Source organism: Ambystoma mexicanum, chromosome 8 (assembly GCF_040938575.1).
Source record: "Ambystoma mexicanum isolate Mex_15411 chromosome 8, UKY_AmexF1_1, whole genome shotgun sequence".
NCBI classification, from domain to species: domain Eukaryota; kingdom Metazoa; phylum Chordata; class Amphibia; order Caudata; family Ambystomatidae; genus Ambystoma; species Ambystoma mexicanum.
In genome coordinates this window covers 155,424,668-155,436,921 of record NC_090929.1, presented here as the reverse complement: position 1 = coordinate 155,436,921, position 12,254 = coordinate 155,424,668, and the positions used below count along the sequence as shown (strand labels likewise).

The 12,254-nt window shown below is 44.1% G+C and overlaps 1 protein-coding gene across 2 annotated transcripts in view; it reads right to left on the bottom strand.

Annotated features, from left to right (window-relative positions):
- Nucleotides 1-12,254, bottom strand: part of PHF19 (PHD finger protein 19) — a 258,042-nt gene that overhangs the window by 108,783 nt on the left and 137,005 nt on the right. For both annotated transcript variants that reach the window (XM_069609530.1, XM_069609531.1), the window contains exon 6: nt 8,700-8,848. In XM_069609530.1, the coding sequence (XP_069465631.1) occupies nt 8,700-8,848 (149 nt within the window). The remainder of the gene's footprint in view (nt 1-8,699; nt 8,849-12,254) is intronic.

Below are 12,254 nucleotides of genomic sequence, written 5' to 3'. Positions count from 1 at the left end.
TTGTGCATTTGAAAGCACATCCCAAATTCCGAAACCGAAGTACGTTGAAATCAAACACATTCCCCAGTGCCGGTTTGAAACAAAGTGCAAGTTTTCCTCGTGCAAATGAAGAGGATGCTAATGACTCCCACCTAATGCAACTGGTGCATGTGGGTGAGAAATGCATGACATGGCCCTGTCTGACCCTGTCATGCATTGGTAGGAAATGCTGCTGTCCCACTTGAATTTCTATCCCTCAGAAAGGGATATAAATACTTCATTTTTCTTTATCATTGCACAAGGATGGGCCCTTTAAGGGCCCGTCACTGTGAAATGCACTCGCACCACACACGTACGTGTCGGTAGCCTCACTCATGTATGCAAGGGGGCTGCTCAGTGCATCACTTGCGTTGCCACCCACCCCCCTAGAAAAAGACATTTCTCAGAGTAATGCAAATGACAAAAAGGACATCTTCGACACATTTTTTATTTGTGTTACTTTTTGAGAATCTGACCCTTTGCATTTAGCGGCATGACAGTGGGTTTGCAAACCAGATTACTCAGCACATCCCAGTTTCATAGAGGGATATGATATGACAGGTTATTTATAACGTGCTTAATACCCAGAGATTTCTAAGCGCGGACCCGGGGACCGAACCTGTGTCACTCCGTATCTTTTTGCTTCCAAAGCGAACACTTTGCCCCCGAGCTATCCTCCCGAGAGGATGTGGTTAGAAACGTGCCTCACTGTCAATGGCTTCTTTTTGCACCTGATGCTGATCTGAAGGGAGCAAGTCAGGATCTTGAGAAAGCAGAAGTCAGAGTGGGGATTTTTCCTGCCACTGCCTGCCCTGCAGTGGCAGAAACAGAAGCAATCAAAAAACGCAGCACCTAACCGGAAGTACTGAAAGCACAAGTGGGCTCCTACCCTAGCTTTCTTATTGGTGACTATGCATACTCGCCTACATCAAATATGCATCATGTTAAAAAATGCACTGTTTTATTTGTTTTACAATAGAAAAACATTTTCATCTTAGAATATCTCATAGAAAATCATGCAAAGACTTACAATCGTGTAGGGGTTAGTGTGTGAGTCAATTGAATACTCTCGTTCAACACAACTCATTACCTGCCATTCTAGTGAACCATTGCACTGGTTTGGATCTGCCACAACTGATTTGCATGCATCAAACTGTTGTTCTCAATTTACATTTTGTATTGTACAGTAAGGTCCTTAATGGAGCACAGGTTTAAGGTGTCTGCATGAGCACCACATTAGGCGCAGTTGGGCTGGAGCGTTTCTGCAGAAGTCAAAATCTGAACATGGTATCTTTCAGAACAGTTTGATGCATGTTAGTCAGTTGTGGTAGGTCCAAATCGCTGCAATGGTGCACTAGAATGCTCAGGTAATGTGTTGTATTGAGCAAGAGCATTTCATTGGTTCATGTACTAACCCCTAGTAAAGACTTTGGGCTCCATTACAAGAGTGGTGGTATTCCCAGGTTTTCCGCCAAACTCGGTTAACATTGCTGCCACCTGGCCCACTTGATTTACCTCTGTATTAGGCGTAGGAGCAGGGCAGAGTTAATCCCCATTTTTCGTGATATTTACCTCCAGCAACTTTCTGGAGGTAAGATTGGAATTCGGCAGTGAGATAAAACCGCCAGTAATTCTGTTACCGCCATAAAGGCGACTGTAATGGAATTACAGGCACTAATTCATTGCACCGTCGAATTCGTAATGAATGAATGAGTTATTTCCTTGGAAGTGACGACCTGAAGGCTCCAGCAAATGAAGTTCGTAACGCAAGCGCTGAAAAGCGCTCATTCAAAGCAGAAAAATAGACCCGGGCGTTAATAGACGCCGATTATGAGGTGACAGTCAGCTAGAAGGGAACTGAAACAATAAATGCCCACTGAAACGCTATAAATTCTTCTTTGTCAGCAATGGGCTAATGTGGAGGAACCAGTTATAAAAGACAAGGTGATAATCAGTGGGAGTTTAGTGTTTCAGCTCCCTGCTGGTTGGCCGTTTCGTGATAGTTGGGTGATATTAACCCCCACTTGTATGTGTCTCCATTAAAATGTATCAATTCCATGTGCGTGGTGCCCCAGACTGTTTTCCGCTCTAACGTGGGGGGGGCCCTCAACCATCACGTGGAAAAGGGCCCCCGAACTTCTTCAGCCGGGCCTGCTCACCACTGACATAGCGCTATCCTGCCCTTTGCAGGTTTGAATGCTGGCAGGGCTTTCTCTCAAGGGCGAAACATTGAGTACCATTAAATTGGGTAAAAATAACATCCATTATTACAGTGCTTAAAAGTGGGAGGAAGCTAGGATGATGTGCTGTATGAAAACATGCAGGATGTAAGCAAAGCACAAGAGATGCGGGATTAGCCCTTGGGCGCCATCTACTGGCACTGTGTTTATTTGGACACCCGAGGGTGAATCTGCTTAATCCGGCCCATTTGTCCTCGCTGGTCCCGCCTCTCCACCGATTCTCTGCTTGCTTTAACGGGCGACGCGCAGTGGTCGAAGTGGGCGGGAGCGGTAGCGAGCAGTGCTCATCTACTTTTTTTTATTACGTTTTACTGTTCCTATACTTTTATTTTAAAAAGAAACCGTTCCGGAATGTTTTCGTTTTAAAATAAGAGTGTAGGAAGAAGTTGAATCTTTCCTTTTTTTATTACGATTTACTGTTCCTATACTTTTATTTTAAAAAGAACCGTTCTGGAATGTTCTCATTTTAAATTAAGAGTGTAGGAAACTTTAGCTTTCAGTGCACTGCACTTTTCCCTTATACAGCAGGTGCATGTTTTTGGGGGTTCCTATTGTGCTTCGGAGGGAATGTGGCGACAGGGTTTGTGAGGAGCGGGACACACCAACGAAGAACATAGTTCCACTACTTCTTTTCATACACTTTGACGACTGCGGACACGTCCACAGCCCCCGCCATGCCACGCTTCTCCCTCTTCCACTCATGACCCTCCACTCACTACCCGTGCTCCTCGGCTTGCCCGTTGCATTCCAGCCCCCCATGCACAGGACGCTTTTGGAAAGAACATACTGCATTTGTTGCCCATGCAACAGATTATCACTGCGGGTGCAGCAGTGTATCACAGCTGCATGATAGGGGCTTTTGGTTTCACTGACAGTCTGGATTCATACATAATCTTAATTTTATTAAAGCTTTCAGCGTAAATTAATACAAACTTTTGCTTTTAAAAGAAAATTCACACACTCCCTACAAAGCCACAGCCATCCTAGTTTTGTCCTTTTCCTAGTTTGGTCCTTATGAGCATTTTGTCGTTTTTGTCCATCGTTTCCTGGTTTGGCATTGTTTTTTTGCCTCTTTCACGCGATTTCTAGATCTAAATCGTTCCGCGATCACAGTTCTCTGTTTCATGATCTATACCAGTGTCTTTAACATGGTTTCTAAGAATACTCCCAGCCCTCTTGCTGTTCTTTGGTTTGGCTCGTCATACATAGTTGTCCACCATTGGTCAGGATCTGAATCACAGGTTGGCATTAGCATCGGCTGTAGTATTTTTCTCCTTTCAATTTAGAAATTAGGGCAAAACAATACTAGATGCCGTGTGGAATCTTCGTCCTGCTTGCCGACATTCGCATTTTTTTTCTAGACCATATTTCTGCAGATTTGTTTTTGTCCTCAAAATATTGAGTCTAAAACAAAAAAAATGATCTCTGCGATTTTGATTTGCACTCTTTTTTAGGTATCATGGCAGGCTTTTTGGAAATCTGGTGATCATTGTTGACAAAGTGCGAAATTTAGATGCTGCTCGTGCACTTTCTGTTTGCAACCAGTCAATTGACAACAGCAAAATGTTGGTCCTCTTTGGGTGATTACGTAAGGCTTCCACTGATACGTTCAGGTTTTGCAAGATATCGTTACATTTTATTTTCTACTCAGTTAATGGCCAGAATGGTATTCTTTCATTCTCCTTTTTCAAAATTGTGTATTGAGGAGGATACTTTGATGAGGCTATCTTTCAAAAAGTGGCTAGAGCCTTCCATACAACTTGGACTTGCATAGAATGCAATTCAAGTTCCTGTCTTATGATATTCATCAGTACTGATGCCGGAATTCTCAATATTTTTCTCCAGAATCTATCCCACACTTCCCACAGGATTCTCACAATTTAACTTTATGTGCATTTAGTTTCTTCAGTTTTTTCTGGTTTTATTTCTTCTTGGTTTTTTTCACCCCATCCGTGCTCCTCATGTTATACTTTGTCAGCTGAGCCACTACTAGTATGTTTTTTTGCTGCCGCGTTCTGACATTTTTCAAGGCAGATTTCATCTTAAGAATCAATGAATTTTGTAGTTTAATCCCATGTTTTTCCCCACAATTGCATGCTATGGAATGGCAGTGTGACGAGCCTGCCTAGTGTACGTGCCATGCACCTGACCACCAGTGCCTCAGTGTCACGTCCTCTCTACTCCTTCATAGTGACGTTTCCAGCGAGCGGGAAACGGAAGCAGCTGAGGCAGCCGAGACATTGGGCAACAGCTTTGCACTGGTCTGACTCATAGCAAATCTAAACACTGTGGCCTGGGCCTCAACCTGTAGCTTCTAGAAGGGTGTTCTGCACAACCACAAAGTTTATAAATGACTCACAAGGGGATAATTCCCTTCTGCAAAGAAACAGAAGGAGTGCCCTGCAGTGATGACAGGCTCGTGCTCGTCTTCTTGCTGATAGATTTTATCTATCAGCTGTGATTATTGGATACCGGGGCTTAAGCCCCAATACTCCATCTTCTCGGTTTGAGTGTATAGTCGTGGGTTATGATTCTAGGCTCTTATCCGTGACTTTGCACTGCAAAAATAAAGTTTGCACAGTTCCGTGAATCAGGGTGTGTGTCATCAGTGCAAAGTCACTTTTCAGCAGTGCAAAGTCACTTTGAAACGTGCAAAAATTCCATGAATCGGGCCCTTAGTGTCTTACTTCTCTCAGGTCAGGGCCGCCACCCCATTGATGTTTCCTATCACTTGCAGCACTGCTCTGATGAACCCTTACTTAGAGTTATGCCTCAATCCAGGGGTGCCCTATGGCCACAGGCCTCACATAGCCGATGTATGCAGCCAGGGTAGAAGCATGCTGCACACTGTTGCCAAGATTATGCTGCATGTCTGCAGCACACCTGAGTTGTTCATAATTCAAAGGAAATTATCTGGGGTGCATTTTACTAGAAAGTTAATCATGAAATGGTACCCCTTTACCTCACCATATTTCGACCTCTCCCCCAGCTGTCCAGACTCATAAGGCCTCTTTGCCAATATTTACTAGCATGACTGCAGCCAAAATATGCTTGCTTTGTTGTGGGTGCACATCCCTCCACCATGGGGGCTTGATTTATGGACTTTTTAGCACACTGCAAAGTGACTTTGCACTCCCAACAAACACCCTGATTTACAGAACAGTGCAAAGTCGCTTTGCACTGAAAACGTACTGTGAATTAGGACCATTTAGCGCAGTGCAAACAGTACTTTTTCAGCAAAAATACACGTTGCACTGTTCTGTAAATCCGGGTGTTTGTTGGCACTGCAAAGTCACCTTGCATCAGTGCAAAGTGACTTTGCACTGCGCTACGAATTCCATAAATCAGGCCTGAAGGCTGCAAGTCTTGCATTTGCAACTCACATCCGACCGCATAAAGTTTGGGAGAGCGTTCAACACTCACATTTTCCTCTCGCAATACACTTGCTAAACTATCATTTCACCTATGCCTTCACCCAATGACAATCCTCTCCCCTTGGACACTCACAGCCCTTGGAAGTGGTCCAACGGATGGTGTAAGCATTCCACAAATACACAATTCAGACAACATAAATCACATGTCTTTCCTAATGTAGTGCTTAGTGTCAGATTCCCTCTGCTTCTAAATGCTATAACGGCTAGTGTCGGTATTTTCCAATTTAATGGTACTCAATTTATCATGCTTGGAAGAGTGAAGGGCTGAGTTGGCCCTGCTGGAATTCGAACCTGTGCCCGGCCGGCTGAACAAACACGTCTAGGAGGAGCGCTTACCCCTCCAAATGATCTCGCTTATCTTTGGTGGCGAAGGTTGGACGATTTAAAGGTGCTTAAACCTAAACTGTTAATGTTTGGGTGATCACCTTCCTCTTCCGTTCCTAAATAATGAAGTTCCTTTTACTTGTATCCAGTCACTTCTAAAATGTTTTCTATTTGCTATTTTTCTGTCTCCGCTATTTCCATTTCATTATCCCCTACTTGCTGGTTTTTCCTGTTTAAGGTTATCACTCTTTTATTATTGTGAACGGGTGTGAACGTTGGTCTTCTACAAAAGATGCATATAAAGTCGTAGTGAAAATGGCTGCCAGGTGGCGACATTTCTCTAAAAATGGACCCTCCACACCATCAAACACTTTCCCCAAATATTCTAGGATTGGAGGTAATAATATACAATTACCTAGGGTACCCGATAGCCCAGTCGTCCCCATCTGAGAAGGTTATTTCAATGCAGTCCTTCATAGGACAGAATGATCCCATGAACGGCCTGGCAAGGCAGTACACGTGGAGGGCATGCCAGCTGTGTCGACCTTTCAGAATGCTGCCCAGTTTCAGATCAGTGTGGCTTTCAAGAAGTACATAGGGTCCTTTTACACTAAGTGCTGGCATGCCTCCTTTCTCAAATAAGTGAGTAGGCACCTGTCACCAAAGTCACACACAAGCAATAGAAAACATTATTCAACTAACCCTGTGTTAAGATTATTACGAAGCTCAGAAGGCCTAAATGTAAAAAAAATTACATTTGTCAGTTATTCTGAGGATATTTCTCTGCAAAGAAAAACATTTCTTAATCGTATTTTACACGTTTTGGAAACATAATAAAGAAACCACAAAGCTCTCTTTCAATCACAATCTTAAGGGCAAAAAAGACGTGAAATTTGATGGGCCTCGTTTGGAATTTGGCGGTATTTTCTCGGGAAATTTCCTCCACACAAAACCAAACGGTTCTGGTGAGTTTCAATTTTGAAACTGAACTTGTCAGAGCAGAAAAACATGCAGTATACAAACAGACTCTATTCTCAAGACAGTGGAAAACCACAGTTGGGGATTGGTAAACCTCTTACTCCGTGGAGTGAAGTCTAATATCTACAAAAAGAAGTTTAAGGTTATTTCTTAAAAAAGGGAAGAAAGTGCCACCACTTACATGGGTATCCTGTCTCACAGATAAATTTTTAGGCAAAAATAGATATAAATTTTATTAATCGTACAAAATTCATTTTAAAAATAGAAAATTCATCATAAAAAATGATCATATCACATGGAACAAACAATTCTAAAACCACACAAATAATTCAGCTTCAATCGGTTCTAGTCTCAAATTTGATCTTTTGGTCAACCCGTATGACCCAATCACACTGAGTCCCCTCGCCTCGAAACCAACTTTTGGCTAATTCAGTTCTTAGTTGACCAAAAGATCAAATTTGAGACTAGAACCGATTGAAGCTGAATTATTTGTGTGGTTTTAGAATTGTTTGTTCCATGTGATATGATCATTTTTTATGATGAATTTTCTATTTTTAAAATGAATTTTGTACGATTAATAAAATTTATATCTATTTTTGCCTAAAAATTTATCTGTGAGACAGGATACCCATGTAAGTGGTGGCACTTTCTTCCCTTTTTTAAGAAATAACCTTAAACTTCTTTTTGTAGATATTAGTATACAAACAGACTGCATGTTCTGCTTTTGCCACCAAGCACTAAGGAGGTCATTATCAGTTTGGTGGTATTAATACCTCAAAACGGAAATGCTGCCACCGCAAGCCATAGGCATGCGTTCACAGGAAGGGTAAGCATGATTGGAAGTCAAGTGGGCTCTTTCGGCCATTTCCCATTCTGGAGTGCAACGGTCTTCATAGGGGGAATGAGCTATTACCACATGTGGTCTTAACAGATGTGTTAATAGCGCATGTGGTCACTGTTTTGTGCTGAGGAGTTTTCTTCAACAAAAAAGCAGTCAGAAAAGGAGAGCCTAGGTATGAAACTTGGAATTTGGCAGAGCGGTTAAACATGTGGGGCTTACAAGCATGGTGGCGTGGCAAAGAATTAGCGGTAACAGAATTAGCGCCACTTTTTCCGCACCGTCATACTACGAGTATGATCCTTGAGTGGGGGATTTATCTTCAGCATCATACTGGAGGTAAATCTCCCACTTTCTGCCAAAAATGGGCAAAACTGGTGGGAAATTCCACAGCGGCAATTCTGCCGGCAGTAATTCCACTAGAAATGCCCCATTGAGTCCAATGGACTCTCCAAAAATGGGGATTAACTCCGCCACCACCAGTTGTAATCCGGCAGTAATTCCGCCGGACTAACAGTAATTCCGTTGGGCGGTATGCCGTTTCCACCAGCATACAACCCAACTCGTAATGAGGCCTTGTTTGTAACTACTTCATGTTTTGTTGCTCCTGTCAAACTTGTAATGACCACCTAAATTAGGCCCTTATTGAGGTGCACTGAAGAAAGATGCACACACGCCACAAAGTTGTTACACACACCCACACACACTGTGTAGTGTACACGGCCAACATTTTCTCTTCAAAATTTATAGAAGGGCACACATAGAGTTCTAACTCTGCCACACAAAAGAACCTCTCAAGCACTGTGCGTGTATCTTTCTTACTCTGCCCCAACACAGCAAAGGTCACACACAGAGCAAGTGCCTTACTCTCCAGGTCCGCCGCAGTAGCAGTAACACTGCTGGTGATTGGTCCGATGCGGTGAATCCCATTCTAGTTCCTGCGGGCGGTATGGGAGCACCATTTTGACAGCTTGCAGTGTTTTGGCGATTGCCCCTTTCCGTAAAGCACCTCCTTTCTGAAAGAACACAAAAAAAGGTACAAAATCCGAAAACGACAATTCAGGAAAAAGAATACTTAATAATGTATTGCAATGTATAAGTCATTTTGACAAAACATTCTTATTACAGCTTATGGTAAACTTTGCACATTCATGAACATTGTTGTGTTTTTTTGTAGGGTTGATTTCCGGCCTCCATCTCATCTTTGGCGTACATCTCTGCAGCTGTGCAGGATTCCTAGGCTAGTCCACGTGGTCACAGCATGAAGCATAGATTTGGCAGAATAAATGGGCGGAGAGGATGGCATGAATGGAGGCACATGCGTGGGAGGCCTTTCCTAAACTGGTGGCACAACTGGGACTTGAGTAGGCGATTAAACTCCCCAAGCCACCCTTCACCACCATCTTGAAGGCCCTGCTGGGTAATAAGCGTTTCTGTCAGTATAGGACCAAATGCAGGATATCTTTCGGGGCCATTTTGAATAGCTGACATTGCAACCCTCACAAGTGCCTTCATGTAAGTCAAAAGTACACCGACCACGGGAGGAATGGCATGCAGAGCGATGCACAAGATTCAGCCAAACACTGACGGCGTGGGTGGGACTGGGCAATGCAGAGAAAACCAAGTAGGACATGCCGACTGAGGTTACGGAGGAGTATTCTGTGTGGTGGCAGATCAAATGGAAAGTGTATGTAATTCATTAGAACAAGCCCACAATTTCCTTAAATGAGAGATCACCCTGCCGAGAGCCACTCTCCACAAAAAAAAACACTCTGTCCATCAGGAACAAAGAAACTGATCAGATAAAGCTTGACTTGAAAAGAAAAAAAAAAAGCCTGACGCTCTCACGTATTCACGTACGAGTGAGAGCTTCGGACCTTAGAAAAAAAGGCTTGGGCTGAATTTATTGGCTGGGAGCATCAGGGACTTTAGCAAGCCCCAGTAGCGCCCTGTCTCTGGGACATTTTTCAGAGACTGCCGGGGCTCTGCACCAGCTAGAGACCCAGAGCACTTAAATCCCTGCTCACGTCACCTCCCTCCTACCTGTACTCCTATGCTATAGTTTTGTCTTATAATTTCGGCTTATAGGTGTGTTAAAAGTTGAAAGAAAAAAATGGGACGTGCATGGAGAGTTGAACAGAAAAACATTTGATCTCCCCATTTGGTGATAAGGGAAGGGGAAATAACGGCAAAGACTGCACAAGCAGGGGAAGGAGCCGGGCGCTGTTTCTGCGGGCACTGTATCTGCGCCCAATATCCAAAACGTTAATGTTGTACCGCGCACCGTGACCAATGGAATTGCTCCCCGGGCCGCTCTGGCGGATCTAAAAATGAGAGGAGGCGTAGGGGGGCGGGTTAGTCGGGTGAAGAGGGAGTAGGAAAGTGAGAGAAGTGGTGTGCTGTTGGCAGCTTCAGTTCGGCCTTTTGGAACCTTTTTATAAGATGCTGGTCCACACCATTCCAGAAGTCTGGAAGAAAAGAGACTAAATGCAGGATCAAGCACAAATGAGTGCACAAGAAAACATTTATTTGAAAATTCGTCCATTGGAATTTGCACCAGAATCAAAATCGTTTCTGGTGATCGACTCTTTTTTTGGGTCAAAAATAAATTGCAATGCTGGACAAAGCACTTGTAAATTGCTGTTCAGCGCTTTAGTTTAAAGGGATATATAAATCGGAAATAATATATAAAGGCAGGCAGAAATATTGGCTTTCTGCGGTTGGTAAATGTCACATGTCTGCAAGGCGGAGTCGGTTTTCCTCTGGGTAAAACAAACGTGTGTTTTTTTAAGCGTGCGTAATAGCATTAGCTCCCTGCTTATTCACAGCAGTGAACTTTCCCTTTCCTTGGAATTCAAGACAGGTTTACTTCCCCCAGCTAATTTCTGGTGAAACAAAGCCAGGGTCTGATTCATCTGCCGCAGTTACAGGCAGTTATCACAGAACGTGAACTATTGGCCCCCTTTCCGTTGCTTCACAGGAATGCAAAAACAACGAGCTGACGCAGCTCCCCGGGCTGTAAAGCCGGGACGCCAACATCAGCCTCGCCTGCTGCTAGATGGCGCTTCCTGCAGAGACGCTCAGCGTGTTCTGGAGGTGATTGGCTGGTTTGCAAATGAGGGACCTAGTGCTCGCGCTCGCATGTTGTTGGCTGACGGATGATTACCACAGAAAGAGGACTGAAGTAAGAGCACTAGGCAGGGAGTTATGAAAACTCAAATTAGAACAAATGAGCTCCATCCTAAAACAGCCTAAAAACGTGTCCTCATGCTTTTTATCCTTTTATTTTACACAGCAACCACACGCCAAATAAAAGAAAACAAATGAACACTTGAAGCCATGAAGCCATGAAAAGAGGAACATTGAATAACACATCAAAATAACTATGGGAATGAATAGAAGCATCATATGTGTTGATATAGCATACACTGTAACATAATCCTTTCTAAGTGCTCGGTTGACATATCCTTATCAACCTCACCAATGGTACAATGCTGCACGGTATCCTGTACTTGCTTCATAGCACTGCCGATCCTATGTCAAGAAGACTCGGAGGCGAAGGATTATGCTCAGTTCTACCATAGCTCTCAACTCACCCGCTTTTGGCGGGTGTCACCCGCCAAAAGCATCCAGACACCCGCCCACCCGCCAGCTCATCTGTTTCACCCGCCTTTGCAAGGGTGGGAGCTACAGTTCATATTTATTGCCGGGACCCGATTCCGAAATCGGGTCCCGGCGCGACTATTCCAGTGCGAATCGGGGTGTGAAAAGCAAGTGACATGCTTTTCACGCCCCCATTTCCTCCCCCTTCCCCTCCCTGGCGCTCTCCTCCAATGAGGATTGTGCCTGGGAGCAGAGCCCCACCCCGCCGCCCCGCCCCCCCCAAACCCTCCACACCCCCAAAAGGAGTTTTCACCCACCTTGGTGTAAAAAAAGGTTGAGAGCTATGGTTCTACTCTTTACTTCTGGAGCAGCCAACAATAAAACTCATTACAAACTGACAATGAACTACATTAACCATGAGAAAATGATTGAATTTGTAGTTTGTGCTTCATAGGTTTATTCCTCCACGTGATCCCCTAAGTACAATCACATTACTACAGTCCACATTAAACACTGTTGACTTCCTCATTCCCTCTTTCTTTGCTGCTCGAGCAGCTGACCTAAGTGAAATTGACAAATTCTTTATAAACGAGTGATTGTGACTGTTGTATATTAGTGACTGAAAGTTAGTGGGAAGCGCAGCGCGACGTCGGCCGCGCAGAGCGGATACTTTTTGGCAGAGCTTATCCGCATTGTAGAACGCGACAGGGCAAATGATCCAGCGTTCTGAGCCTCAGTAGGAGGCAGTGGCGGATGAAAGTTCGCACTGGGTGCGACGGAACCTCAGAGGTTGCGGCACCATTGCAAAACTTCTGTGGG